General features: G+C 38.0%; 1 protein-coding gene across 2 annotated transcripts; it reads left to right on the top strand.

The window, feature by feature from the left end:
* The first annotated feature begins 836 nt into the window (after positions 1–836).
* LOC122671832 (protein DAMAGED DNA-BINDING 2) lies at positions 837–9,138 on the top strand. Of its 2 annotated transcripts, XM_043869277.1 has the most exons (12): positions 837–1,089; positions 1,120–1,283; positions 1,439–1,529; positions 1,696–1,823; positions 2,989–3,111; positions 3,221–3,309; positions 3,467–3,587; positions 4,355–4,446; positions 6,371–6,500; positions 7,234–7,482; positions 7,563–7,759; positions 8,479–9,138. In XM_043869277.1, the coding sequence occupies exons 1-12, from the start codon at positions 1,008–1,010 to the stop codon at positions 8,699–8,701; spliced, it is 1,689 nt and encodes a 562-aa protein (XP_043725212.1). In that variant the 5' UTR covers positions 837–1,007; the 3' UTR covers positions 8,702–9,138. The 2 variants fall into 2 exon arrangements, with proteins under 2 accessions (XP_043725212.1, XP_043725211.1); XM_043869276.1 differs by having other exon boundaries at positions 837–1,283.
* Positions 9,139–14,429: the final 5,291 nt, after the last annotated feature.

Below are 14,429 nucleotides of genomic sequence, written 5' to 3' on the forward strand. Positions count from 1 at the left end.
TCTGTGGGTTATGAACAATATTAAAAAGTGGATCTCTGATTTAAAACTTTCTCCCCCGACATTTTCATCCCAGGTTGTAATGGACAAGTTTAATGACTTCTCTGCTTTTTCTTCTTTTAAATTGCCTCTCCTTAATTTTCCTGTTATAATATGTGCAGGGTTCTCTAGATCTAGACTAACTACAACTGGGTGGTCATATTTCTTTTTGCTAGATGGGAAGTTAAAGTTTTTTGATACATGAGCTATCCCAAGTACGGAGGAGTTAGTAGCTGTTCTTTTTGCAATCCATAAGGGTTATCATTGTGCGACCAACATTGGGTTGAAGATTAAAGAAGTTTGGGTTGATCACAAGCTGATTACTGAGACTCTTCCATCTCCTACCAAATGCACGTGGCCGTGGGTTTATTTTAAGGATTTCTTTCTTATCTCTAATATGACTCAAAATGTAAAGTTTACTAGATTCGGTGATAAGTTTTGCCTAACTATAGTTAGGAATTTGGTTAGGAATAGCTGCTCTATGACTGATCCTAATGTAATTTAAGTCTGTCTTTTATTTTGCTCATCCAAAAAAAAAAAAAAACTTTATTCGCTTCAATACTCACTAATGCGCACGTGAGATAGAGTCCACGCTGCACGAGGGGTCGCACGACTGAAAAATAGCCGTGGTTAAGAATTTCACAAAAAAAAAAACCGATGGTTAAGAAGCCACGTCGTCACCCGCCTTGTTCAACTGTTCATGTCGTCAAAGCCACCAAACACCCTTTTTCGCCTCCCAAGTCGAATCCTTCGTTTCTACCAAAAAAACACAGTCGAATCCTTCGTGAGTCAATTTATGTATTTTAAAGGGTTATTTTTGTAACTTCATTTCTGCCAAAGAGTCGGTTAGTTTTACTCCCGCCCCATTTCAATTCGTTTCATTTTCTAGTTTCTCCCCATTTTGCTGTTCGCAGTTCCCCTTCCTCGATTTCTTTTCTTCTTCCGTGAGCTTCATTTCGTCATTCCCCAAAATGCCCCCACAGACCAGAAGAATGGCGTTCCCTAAAATTGTGATAGAGAGGGACACAGACTCTGAACAAAGTTCATCAGAAGGAGAAGAGGAAGAATTTGTAGAAGAAGAAGAGGAAGAGGAAGAGGAAGCACCTAGTGCTGTTGCGGAAGAAGATGAAGAAGAAGTTGCAGAGAAGGCGAATGGCGGGAAAATGGGAGGGAAGCTTATGGATGCTTCGGATGCTAAGAAGAAAGAGAAAGCGCCGATAACCATTAGTCTCAAGAATGTCTGCAAAGTATGGTGATTTGGGTTACTCTCTTAGGGTTTGTGATTGGTGTTTTGTTGCTTTCCTCTTCCAGTTTTTTTTTTTTGCCCGATTAGATTTTAATGTTCACTAACTCTGTTTCTGTTGCTTTTATTATGACTCATTCACTATTTCCTTCGGTCTAGGTGTGCAAGAGAAAGGGACACCAAGCAGGATTCAAGGGAGCTACTTACATCGATTGCCCTATGAAACCGTGCTTCCTGTGTAAAATGCCTGGTAATATTACCATGCTTCCAGCGTATAATGTATGTGTTAAGAGTGTGGGAGGGTACCCTTTATTAGTCTCACTGTCGCTCTTTATTGAGTTTTTGATTCAGCCAAATTTCCTAACTTTCGGTTGAAACTAATTGTGAATTCCGTATTTTTGTTTTGGGAACCAAAGGGCACACAACCATGACTTGCCCACATCGAGTAGCTGTGGAGCATGGGGTAATCCCAGCACCCCACAAGAACACTGGAAGACCTTTAGATTATGTATTTGAACGCCAGCTTAGGGCTAATGTAACCATGGTATGTTGTCGAATCAACATCCTTATTTTTTTTTTTGTTGTTGTTATGTTTTGTCTTGCTCATTAAAAAATTCCTTGCTGTATGACCAGTAATGCCAATTATGGCTCTGCACTCTGGAAAAATTGTCCTGTTCAAGCTTAGACTTAAGTACATTTGTTGCCATGTCTATCATCACCGTTATTATCTGTTTTTGTCTTAATGTTTTGTATTATTTAACCTCTTAATGGGTTAGATGATCCTACACTGTCACATCAACAACAACACCTCAGCCTTATCCCAACTAAATGGGTTTGGCTACATTGATCCTTACCCTCCAATCAGCTCTGTTCAAGGTCATACTTGATACAGGGCCTAAGCCATGCATGTCTTTCCTCACCACTTCTCCTAGAGTCATTTTAGGCCTACCCCTGGCTCTTTTAGTTTTTTCAATCTGAATCAAATTACTCCTCCGTACTGAACCATCCAAAGGCCTCCCTTGAACATGGCTATGCCACTTCAAACGACTTTTTCGTAGCTTATCATGTTTCGGAGCCACTCCCAAATCAGCTCTAATATGCTCATTTCTTACTTTATCCTTCCTAGTTTTGCCACACATCCAACGCAACATTCTCATCTTTGCTACACTGAGTTTATCTATATGATGTTTCTTAACTGCCCAACATTCCGCATCATCATAGCCGGTCGTGTGATTGTCCTATAAATTTTCCTTTAAGTTTTAAAGGATGTGTCGATCACACAACACTTAGGACGCACCTCTCTACTTCATCAATCCTATTTTAATTCTTTGTGAAACTTCATCCTCTAGATCACCTTCTTTATTTATGAGTGGTCCTATATACCAAAATAATCACTTTGCAATATCTCCCTTTCATCAATTTTACTACCTTATGATCCGTATTCATGTAACTAAAGTTACACCATGTACTTCGTATTCGTTCTACTTATTTTAAAACCTTTTGATTCCAAGGTTGATCTCCATAGCTCCGACTTGGCATTAATCTTTGCTTTTGTTTCATCCACCAAAACAATATCATCAGCAAAAAGCATACACAAAGGAACCTCATCTTGAATGTCTATGGTTAAAACAAGTTGGATCTATACATTTTTTAATATAGAAATTTCATCTAATTGAATATGCTTTGAATGGTCTTGGTTTTGTACTTAGATCAAGCCAGCTTTTGTGATCCCGGATCAAGTGGACTGTGCTGTTATTAGATACCACAGTAGGCGTATAACCTGCCTGGAGTTTCATCCAACCAACAACAACATTCTTCTATCAGGAGATAAGGTAGCTTGCTCAATTGTTGAATGCTAATATGTTGCTTATTCTAATGGCTAATATTTGTAATTCTTTCTTCATTATTAACATCTTGCCCTTTTTCATATTTCTGAGAAAGAAAGGGCAACTTGGAGTGTGGGATTATGTTAAAGTATATGAAAAGACAGTGTATGGAAACATACATTCTGTTATACTTAATAACATGAGGTGAGTCTATTTATTGGACCTGTGCTTTTTTCTTTTTCCACTTATCTATGTAAATGTTTATGTATTTTACAGCTCCTTCATAAAGAGGCACTGGTTTGAATTGACAACCCCTCCCCCCAAAAAAAAAAAAAAAAAAAAAATCCTTTGTGGTTTGCAGGTTCAATCCATCAAATGATGGGACTTTATATGCAGCATCCTCGGATGGAACGGTCAGTTGCACTGACTTGGAGACTGGAATGTCATTTCCTCTGATGGACCTCAATCCCGATGGATGGCAGGTATATGGTTCTTCTTTATATAATTTATTATTATGCATGAACTTTATCACACTTTATGAGGGCCTAAATCTTGCTTGACTAGAAGTTGCATGAGTACTTGGTTGAGTTATTTGTAAGAGGTATACGTTTCTCTCTCTCTCTCTCTCTCTCTCTACACACTCACATACACACAAACACACATACATTTCCAATATGATTACCATATAATGTTCTAAAAGTTATACTGTAAATTGGACACGTTTTTCAAGTTTATATAAAGCTTTGGATGTTTAGACTGTAAATTGGCCAAGTTTTTCAAGTTTATAAATCTTTGGATTTCCTGTTATTTTCTGATTCCTGAGCACAGTTAGTGTTACTTGAGTACTCAATCAAGCTCTCTGAGCTGTTGGAATAGTTATACAATATATTGATTATGTGAGTGTAAAGTCTATGCCGTACCATCTCAGTTTGATTCTGTAAATCTAAAATGCTGAACACTGCAGTCTACGATTTTTTATCAAGTTATTGGATATTAGTGTCTACCATATGGCCATGCTTTTTCTTATTTCGTCTCATTCAAACATTATAGAAGCATTTAAATTTTGTTTGAAGTTCTTCATTTTTAGTTCCCAAAATTTCAGGTCTGACCCATTGGTAGAGTGCTTTTTGTTTTTTCCTGCTGACTTTGAGGTGGCAGGATTTGAGCAGCTTGCCTAGAGTGAAAGGCCCATCTTTATTCTATCTGCATATCAAAACATTTTTGAGTAGCAAACTGTTTTGTCATATAGGGCCCAAATAGCTGGAGGATGCTGTATGGCATGGACATCCATCCAGAGAAGAGTCTTGTGCTTGTGGCAGATAATTTTGGATATCTATACTTGTGAGTTTCTTTCTTCTCTCCGTATGTGTATGGGCTTTTTTTTTTTGGGGGGGGGGGGGGCATTAAGTCTCCAAATACCTGTAACAATCATAGTTGTCAAGGCAATGGTATATTTTGTATAAGCTAACATATAATTGTCAGCAAATCATTGCTATATTTCCCCTATTTTCATAATAATCCAGGCTTGCATGTGAAGTTAACTTAAATGGTGGATGGTGTCGTTCTTAATGTTTGACTTAATCCAATCATTGGTTGAACTACAGAAGGCAATATGTTTCTATTATTTATTGAAACAATTTAGGTTTTAAAGTGATTAAAAAAGAAAATCTAAATGATGCAGATTAATCATAAAAGTAGGTTTATCTGTGACAATAAAAGCCTTGGGTTGGGTTACATTTGTGTTGAGCCTTTGGTCCAATAGGTTTTAATTGTATTTGGCCATTTAAATTAAATGGGCCTAAAATATGGAGGAGGTCTGAATATGGGATTTATTAATTACTTAAGTTGTTGGGTCTCCTAGGGATATTCTTTAAGTTATTTTCTTTCTTTCTTTCTTTTTTTTTTTTTAAAATTGTAAAGCTTATCTTTGTTTGAGAATAATTTATTCCAAGCTGAGTTGGCTCCACATTTCTTATTAGTTGGATGATTTAATAGGTTAGTTTAGAGCTTTCCTATTGGTTAGAAAAACCAGGCCTAGCCCGAGGTCACTCATGCCCAGCCCTACCCCAACCCCAACCTTAGTCCAGCCTGTCTGGGTTCAGCCAAGCCTGATGTCTCAGCCCAAAATAGATATATCATATATGTAAGCCAAAAAGCCGTATCGCACTAGGAAAGGCAAGGCCTTTACTTACTCGTTTAAGGAGGGGGGCCGTTAGCCGTTATTAGAGTAAAGGCGAGTTGCTCATGAAGTTGCTTGTTTACAACTACTCGGCTTTAGGGAGAGGGTTCCCTGAAAGGCAGCGTGGCCCCTGTGCCTGTGCGGGGGCCAATGGGAGTTTGCACGGAAGCATCAACAGGAGCGGGGAAGTCATTTTGCATCCCTCTGTGACTGGGTGCAGGGGCCACACTGCCTTTCAGGGTTCTTTTACCCATGTATTTATTAATGAAGAGCTAAAGCCACCAGGCCAGTTTCAAACCCATATATAGTGTATGGCAATGATGAATAAAAAATCTGCTTGCACAGAAAATTGTAGGACTTGCTCTTTTTGCATTCAATGAACTTGGCAAAACCCCTGTTACGGATTTGGGTCCCATTCAGTGGGTTAGGTAATCAAGATCCATACGTGGTTTTTTCTGAGCCTGTAGCGGAGGTGCATAAGTTGGGGCACATGGGCTTAACTTATCACTGCCCAAGTCTATTGAGTAATAGGATGCTTAAGATTTAACAGCCTGTCATTTTGTGTTTAATCCAGGGGTGACCTATCAATTGACTGACTGTTGGATAGCTAAAAACTATGTTGTCATATGATGGTGCCTCTCTCCAAGACTTAGTGTTATGTATCTTGTCTCGAAGGGAAAACTGTGTGCACTTTAGAACATAATGAGATAATGATTGAAGACTCAATAAGCTTTCAATATTTGCAGTTTGAGTAGGCATATGCTGCAGGGTGCATCATCAAGTTGCTTTTGAAATTAAAAGGTGTTTAACCTTAGTTTGAACGACGAATTTTTGAATGGGGAAATGAACACAAAATCTGTCTTATTTAGAATGAATTACTTCTTCCATGTTGGAAAACATTGATCTATGTTGCATTTTCAGCTTATTATCAGTGCTAGATTAGCAGTTGCATTTACCACTATTTGATTATTTTTCCTGGATATTGTTTGGCTTGATAGTTTGAAACGTTGTGTATTTTCAGCTAATATCAGCATTTGAGCCATATATGCTTTTGGCTGTAGTTTGATTTTTCCTGCCACTTTTTAGGGTGGATATGCGCTCCAACAAGAAAACTGGAGACACTATTTTGATCCATAAGAAAGGTAGCAAAGTAGTTGGGCTTCACTGCAATCCGGTTCAGCCAGAGATTCTCTTGAGTTGTGGAAATGATCATTTTGTGAGTCTTTCCTGACTTGAATTATTGGCTGTCTACTATGCTCATTGGTACTTATACTATTGTTTTTAAGTGTGTTATATGTGGGTGGTTGTATTTATATTTTGAGAAGCAACAATATAATTTTATTCAAGAACAAAAAGGGTAGGAAGATAAAGGCTGTGTTTGGGTTCTTTCTTGGATGAAAGAAAAGGAAAAGAAAAGGGATATTTCCTCGAAAAGCAATAGAAAATTTAATACAAATTCCATCATTGTTGTTCAGTTGACCATGAATTGCGGTTAGCCAGTGAGTTATTCCCCACTTTGTGAGAGGGAAAGTAGAACTTGGGTATTACCAAATTTGTCCCAACTTTCTTTTCCCTGAATTTTTCCACATAATAGATTAGACATAAAACTAGGGATAACCTTTCCAAAGTAGAAAATTTTTCTCCAGATTTTCTCTCACCTAAGCAACCAAACGAATGTATGACCGATATTTCCCTTGCTTTATTTTCCCACATTGTGACGGAAAGCAATGAAACGTAGCATAAAGTCACATGGCATGACATCAAGTTCTACATGCATATATTTAATTCTTAACTTATGCATGCTTCCATCTTTCTAAGTGGACATCATAATGTATGCACCAAAATTCGTATGAGCTGACTTACAGGGAAAGGTGGGGGGGGGGGTTGTTTACTTTTAATAGGTTAGTTCAAGTGATTTAATAGTTTAAGGTTTATTAACATTTCCTCAGGCTCGTATATGGGATGTGCGCCGACTTGAAGCTGGATCTTCTCTATATGCTCTTCCTCACAACCGTGTTGTAAACTCAGCATATTTTTCCCCACAATCTGGAAGCAAGATTCTTACTACAGCTCAGGACAACCGTCTTCGAGTATGGGATTCCATCTTTGGGAATTTGGACTCCCCTAGCAGAGAGATAGTACATAGCCATGATTTCAATAGGCATTTGACCCCTTTTCGAGCTGAATGGGACCCAAAGGTGATTAGATTCCTACTTATTTAGAAGGGGGAAAAAGGTGATTAAAATCTTATTTATGGCATGTTTAACTTTCTTTACAGGACCCGTCGGAGTCCTTGGCAGTTATTGGCCGTTACATAAGTGAGAATTATAATGGAGCTGCCTTGCATCCCATTGATTTCATCGATACAAGTACAGGGCAACTGGTTCGTGAGGTGATGGAACCAAATATCACAACCATCAGTCCCGTTAATAAGCTACACCCAAGAGACGATGTCATGGCAACTGGTAGTTCAAGGTTGGACTCTTTGATATTTCCGTCGTGTCAAAATCTTATCCTTGCTGTTCTGGTTACCAAATTTTATGATTTCTATTTCATCATACCGCCCTGCCCCCTTTTTTGGTTTAAATTTCATCAAGCCCTTTAAATGTGTTGCATTTTTCTCTATAAGTATTTTTTGTTCCTTTTGTTTTTATATCTTCTTTGCTCTTTTAACTCTCATTTAGGCAGACACTTGCCGATGACTCACATGAGTGTGCTGCTTTACTTTTACTCCATAGGAGAGGGATTTTGACTTGCAGCTCTAGCCATGGGAAAGTGAAGTCCTAACTAATGATTTTTTTTTTTTTTGGGGGGGGGGGGTGTTGAGGGGAATAAAATGAACAATTATAAAGTTGGAAAATGTTGGAGGAATGGGAAGTATTGTACCCACTATTTGATTGAAAGAACTGAATGGTGTGGGATTATGTGAGCCCTTTTTCTAATGTTTGTTCAAGGTGTGTTGATTATAAAAGGGAGAAGTGAAGGAAATAGGAATGCATGGATTGATTTTTATTGAAGGTTCTTTTTAATCACTTGGTGTGTAGGAGAAAGAGAAAAGGAGAGATGTGGAAGGATAATTATGTATTCTCTTCTTGTTCCTTGATGGAATATTGTATTTAGTGGTGGATTGCTATTTGTATTGGTGTTATCCAGGTGATTTTATGCTTCTTAATCTAATTGTATTACTGTTTCAGGTCAATTTTTATTTGGAAGCCCAAGGAGAAGTCTGAGCTTGTCCGAGAGAAGGATGAAAAGAAGATAATTCTTTGTGGAAAAGCTGGCAAAACCAATAAGAAATTTGGTGGTGAAAGTGATGATTCTGATGGTGATATATTCAGCTCCAAGGGTAAGAACTCCAAATACAAGAAACCTGAATCAAAGTATAGTTTTAGTGATCCAAAAAAGAAGAAGCGCTGAAAAATGATGATACTAGATGTCTCAGTCAAAACCAACGTTATAAATTAATGCTGGAAAAACTTTGGTTTGTAAATCGGAGAAAGTCCAATCTCCAATTTTGTACATTTTGATAATTGCTCCAGTCTAGAAGCTATGTAGGTTCTTCTTAACCTCTACCCTTGCAATCTGTATTGTTGTGCCTCCCTATCCAAAGCAATCTGTAGTTTTTTCTCTTTTGGTTGGGCGGATCCTTTTTGGTGTTATTCTCACAGTAATGGTCATTTGAGAATATTTTGGGCTGTAAGTTAGTTCACTCTCTCTTTGGTAACGTAATCCTGCATGTGATTAACTGAGATTTCTGCATCTTCTTTTGTGTTGACTGTATAGGCTCAATAATAGTGGCAGAAGGTAAAAAATACACTCAATCTTGTTTATCAATCAGAACTGCTAGATTCTCATAGTCTGTGTATATAGCTGTATTAAGCTTTCACATTACAATTGTGACAATTGATATCGTTCTTTTTGTTTTCGTTCATTATTTGATGCGATAGGTTGCAAAATAAGGTAATTTACATTCGATCAAAATATCAGATTTTTGATTGAATGGAATGGCATCTCATTCCTAAGATCTTCAAAGCCTAGTGGTTTTGTGACCTGTGGATTCACTTGTTCAAATTTGTTCATCTTGAGTGACAATCCATTAAAGTTTATAGATATGCTCTTCATGAATAGTTTCTAATGTGGTAGCAACTCACTTTCCCCCCCCCCCTCTTTACTTCATGGAGGCATATAACCTAGATTGTTACAGAGAATCCAAACTGGAAACTTCATCCATGAGATTAGGGTAGAGTGAAGCACCAACCATTTCCCATCTAGATTGTTACAGAGGGTCCCCCAATCTTAAATGATTAGGGCATTGATTTTCAAGGTCAAGAAAGATATATGGGTAAGTCTATTTTCTTGGGTAGAAATATAGAAACCTATAAGAATGGTTCGTGGGAGATTAAATAGGTGCTCCCTTTTTTGTGGTAAACGGAGATCTATTGATTCATGTGCGTCCTACACATAGTTGGGGGTTTACATTACTCCAACAACCATGGAGTGGAAATCGGCTAAATTGTGGTACACATTGTAGACAAGGCTTTCCAGGCTCAAGAGACCGTTACCGAGTTGGACTCCCTAGGGACATACCCAAACTTACAAGATAAGAAAAATGAAGCTCAATGTCTGATATCAGTCACAACAGGTCTAACCTTCAATGGGAAAAGTCCAGGACTGCCTTGGACGAAGTCAATAGCTTCCTTCGAGTCGGACTCAATAACGATAAGATGAACGATACCATGAGAGATAGCTTCCAATAAACCAATGCGGATCGCAATTGATTCGCCAACTAGAATATTGTTGAAGTAGCAGGCCTCTGATTTTGGCAAATACCGGCTGCCCCAAATAGTCTCTGCTAATGAAACCAATCACATTCAACTTGCCAATAGGTGCTTCCTTCAATCCCATAATTACCCAAGAGCAAAATGAGCACTAATGTCTTGTCCATCTAAAGAAGAAATTAAATGGTTAAAAGCCCCAGGGCCTGAAGCTTTCCGACCTTCTTCTATCAATCTTTCTCGGATGAATTTAAAGACATCACTTGTTGCTTTAGTAAAGGATTTCTTTGCTAAAACTTCCCTCCCTACACTTGTTGCCTACGCGGCCAAAGCAAAATGTTTGTTGTTAGAGAAAGGCACATGACGGTTAATACCATCACTTCACAAGAACTTTTACATTATTTCAACCAAAAAAAAAAAGGGGTTTTTTTACAAATGCCCCCTAAAAATGTCCATTTGTTCAAATGTATCTCTACAATTTTTCAAATTTCAAACTCCCCCTACTTTCAAAACACTGTAACACTTTGGTCCAATCCGTTAGTCTAGGACATTAGAGGTTAGTTTTAGGAAATCGAATGACCAAAATATCCTTATGATAAAAATCAACCAAAATTAAAGAGTAAAATGTCCAAATTGCCTTCATCTTCCCCAAATAGTTTAGGAAAGTTAAAACGTCATGAGGTGGACGAAGCAGTAAAACACTAGAACAGTTCCAATATATGGGAATTTCTTATTGTGACCCTTAGGTGTTTAATTAATAAGTTGTTATCTTATTCTTTTATCACCGTAGTATTTAAGTACTCTTTCTTTCAATAAGATAAAATCTTGCCATTTCACCTATGTGCTCAAATAGTGTGAAATAATGATGGTTCTTTGAAAATGATATAATGGTAAGTCATGTTCAAATTGTTTTGAAAACCTTATTTTACTTTACCTTAAAAGAATTTTTGAGAATAAGATAAGCAGCAATCAAAAGAAATTTGTATGTTCTAATACACGTACATATGTATTATTTATATGTATGAGATAGGGAAACACAAATGGCCTGTGGTGACACTAATAGGGCATGGGACGAAGTATCAAATAGGAGGGATAGGGGGTCATTTCAAAAGAGGAAAGAAAGAGAAAGAGAGACAAAATGGGCGCTAGCTTACGGTACACAGGCAGTGTGTCCAACCTTTTCCTTATATGTATGTAGGGAAAAATGTTTCCCACTACAACGCTATACTATTATTCTATCCCATGTTTTTTTTTTGGTTTTCTCTTTCCTACCCTAACCATGTTGGCCTCATGTGAATGATATTGCGCTCCCCATTGCTATTAGTGTGGCTTGGAAGATTCCCCCACAAAGGCATTATACATGGCGAATCCTATCTCATATATATATATATATATAGTGCAAAGGACCTTATGCCAAAATTTTCATCTTGTTCGTTAGGTCGTTGATTGGTTTGGTTTCAGTTTTGTAGTTTAAGATATAATATGTACAAATTGAAATGAATTGTATTGTTTTCATAACCTCAATCGAGACTGAACCAAATTTGTTTGATTATATTCATTTCCTTCTTTTTTTGTTGTATTTGGTTTCATTTGGTTCATATAACGGTCTCAATAATTCAATTTAACTTGTACAATTTTATTCAATTTAGTTCTTCGATTTTTATAGGACTTGGGAATGTCTCCTACCAGCCTTGAAAAAAAGCAAGGCTTGTAAGAGAAAAAAAACATAAAAATAAAAATGTAGTACTGCAGATGAGAAGTGAGGAGACTCGATAGTTAAAGATGGAGGCAGAACAGATGAAGTGAAAACTGAAATCTTAGAACTCAAGTTTTAGCCTATTACGATTTAATATATTTTAGGTTTGATTCAAGTTCAACTCATACATTTTACACTTCATTCTGTATGATTCAAAACTGATGCTTTTTAGTCTAAAACTAAAACCGAATCAAACCAAATAAAATTTGGGATAAATACACATACCCCCCTAAGTGGACCGAAAAGGACAAATGCACCCGTAATTTTTTGATAATGCCACGTGGCCCCTTCAAAATCCCAGCATGCATCCCTAATTCACTAGATAATGCCATTTTGGTCCAAATCGTTAAATGCAAACGGAAATCACTAACTGGGTCCATGTGAAAAGTCGATTTTACCCTTTAATGAAATAAAGAAAATAAAACTTAAAAAATGAATTTGTAATAATTATTAAATTCCCAAAATACCCTCCCTTATTTCCCAGCCTATCTCTCATCTTTCCCTTTCACGATCGAAACCTATCAGGAGTGTTCCCTAGTCTTTGCAACTCGCCAATACTTGATCGATGTTTCTCGTTAGGGTTTTGGTTTCATATTCCACGTTGTTGCTGCTCGACGGAGACGAAGAACTCTCCCCCAGGTCGTCTTCTCTCCAATCTGTAAGACATTCGGTGGAGCAACCCTGATCTCGGCGGCGCTGCTACTCGCCGGAGTGTACCTAGGTAAGCATCTTTCTCTCCGCTTCGTCGTCTTACTCGTTCCCAACAACTGCTTCAAATCTGATTTTGTTCTATTTGAATTATAATAAATCTGGTCTGGATTTTATTTTCTGTATTTCCCATTTTTCAAATACAGTTTTGGCTGGCTCATCAGGTTCCCTCCTCCTATCTTTTTTCGGTCTCCCAGGTTTCCTCCTCAACTTAGGTGGCAGCAATGGAATATTCTCCAAACTATTGATATTAGGACATGGTTGAATCATCTTCTCATTAGCCATGATATATGTGCATAAATAGAAGTATGGGTCACAGTAGTCCTCCAATTCTCCCCTATTATCACGTATACATGCTCCTGCAAGTCTACAAGGCAACCCAGAAACTTCCCATACACCACAATCATAGGTACGATCTGTAAGATTCACTACATGTCTCATACCACTACCATCCGGCCAAGACTTCAAATTTATTTCCACCTGAACTTGTCACTCTACAAAATCTGACATTTTCCTGTCATGTCTCATACCACTACCATCCAAGACTTCAAAATTTTTTTTTCCCTTACTTGCGTAATGTAAAAATGGGAAATACAGAAAATAAAATCCAGATTTATTATAATTCAAATAGAACAAAATGCAAACTTGAAGCAGTTGTTGGGAACGAGTAAGACGACGAAGCGGAGAGAAAGATGCTTACCTGGGTACACTCCGACGAGTAATAGTGCCGCCGAGATCAGGGTTGCTCCACCGAATGTCTTACAGATCGGAGAGAAGACGATTGGGGGAGAAGACGACTGGGGGAGAGTTCTTCGTCTCAGTCGAGTAGCAACAACGTGGAAGATGAAACCAAAACCCTAACGAGGAACATCGATCGAGTATTGGCGAGTTGCAGAGACTAGGGAACACTCCGGTTAGGTTTCGATCGTGAAAGGGAAAAATGAGAGAGATGAGTGAAAGGGAAAGATGAGAGATAGGCTAGGAAATAAGGGAGGGTATTTTGGGAATTTAATAATTATTACAAATTCATTTTTTAAGTTTTATTTTCTTCATTTCATTAAAGGGTAAAATCGACTTTTCACATGGGCTCAGTTAGTGATTTCCGTTTGCATTTAACGGTTTGGACCAAAATGACATTATCTAGTGAATTAGGGGTGCATGCTGGGATTTCGAGGGGTCCACGCGGCATTATAAAAAAATTAGGGGTGTATCTGTCCTTTTCGGTCCACTTAGGGGTATGTGTATTTATCCCATAAAATTTCAATTTCTAAAACCAAAATCGAACTAATTTTTTTTTCTAGATTTGATTCAATTTTATCGCTCGATATCGATTTCAATTACCCTTCTAAATTGACAACCTTACTTCCTCCCATTCCCACTTGGGAAAAAGATCGTCTCCAACTCCAACTCTAACCACCCATCAAACTACGGGGAAGACTTGGACACGCATCCTCTGGTGTTAGCAATTGTTGGGATGCTTGTCCGAGTCTTCCCAGCTGTTGGAAAAGAGTTGGACGCCCAAATAGTTGGAGAGGATCCGGATCCAGATCAGTCTCACATGTGACGTGTCAGCCTCTTGAATATTGAGTAGGCTACATTCGGACCAATTTTCGGGTTTTAAACGGGTTCCCAAATCCCGCCATACCATATAAACCGACACTCTTCCATCCTTATTTCTCTGTTTACGTACAGGGTGAGCTCGTCTCTCAATTTGGATCCTCTCCAGAAGATACAATTGGAGTTGTGTCTGTCGAACAGTTTAACGAACGTGGAAGCCGGAAAGCCTTTGTTTTTGGTTATCATCAAAAAACTATTAGAGATTATAAAGCAACGAGCGATTCAGTGAGGGATCGAAGAAAAAGACTAAAAAGACACAGAAAGCTGCGAATCAGAGGAATTAATCGGA

The sequence above is a fragment of the Telopea speciosissima genome, chromosome 8 (genome assembly GCF_018873765.1).
Source record: "Telopea speciosissima isolate NSW1024214 ecotype Mountain lineage chromosome 8, Tspe_v1, whole genome shotgun sequence".
NCBI lineage: Eukaryota > Viridiplantae > Streptophyta > Magnoliopsida > Proteales > Proteaceae > Telopea > Telopea speciosissima.

What these genes read in the sequence shown, in the direction of transcription:
- LOC122671832 (XM_043869276.1), top strand. Translation starts at nt 1,008, where the DNA reads ATGCCCCCACAGACCAGAAGAATGGCGTTCCCTAAAATTGTGATAGAG. An exon ending in TTCTTCTATCAGGAGATAAG is followed by an intron (nt 3,112 to 3,220) that starts GTAGCTTGCTCA and finishes TTTCTGAGAAAG; the next exon opens with AAAGGGCAACTTGGAGTGTG. An exon ending in GTTGTGGAAATGATCATTTT is followed by an intron (nt 6,501 to 7,233) that starts GTGAGTCTTTCC and finishes ACATTTCCTCAG; the next exon opens with GCTCGTATATGGGATGTGCG.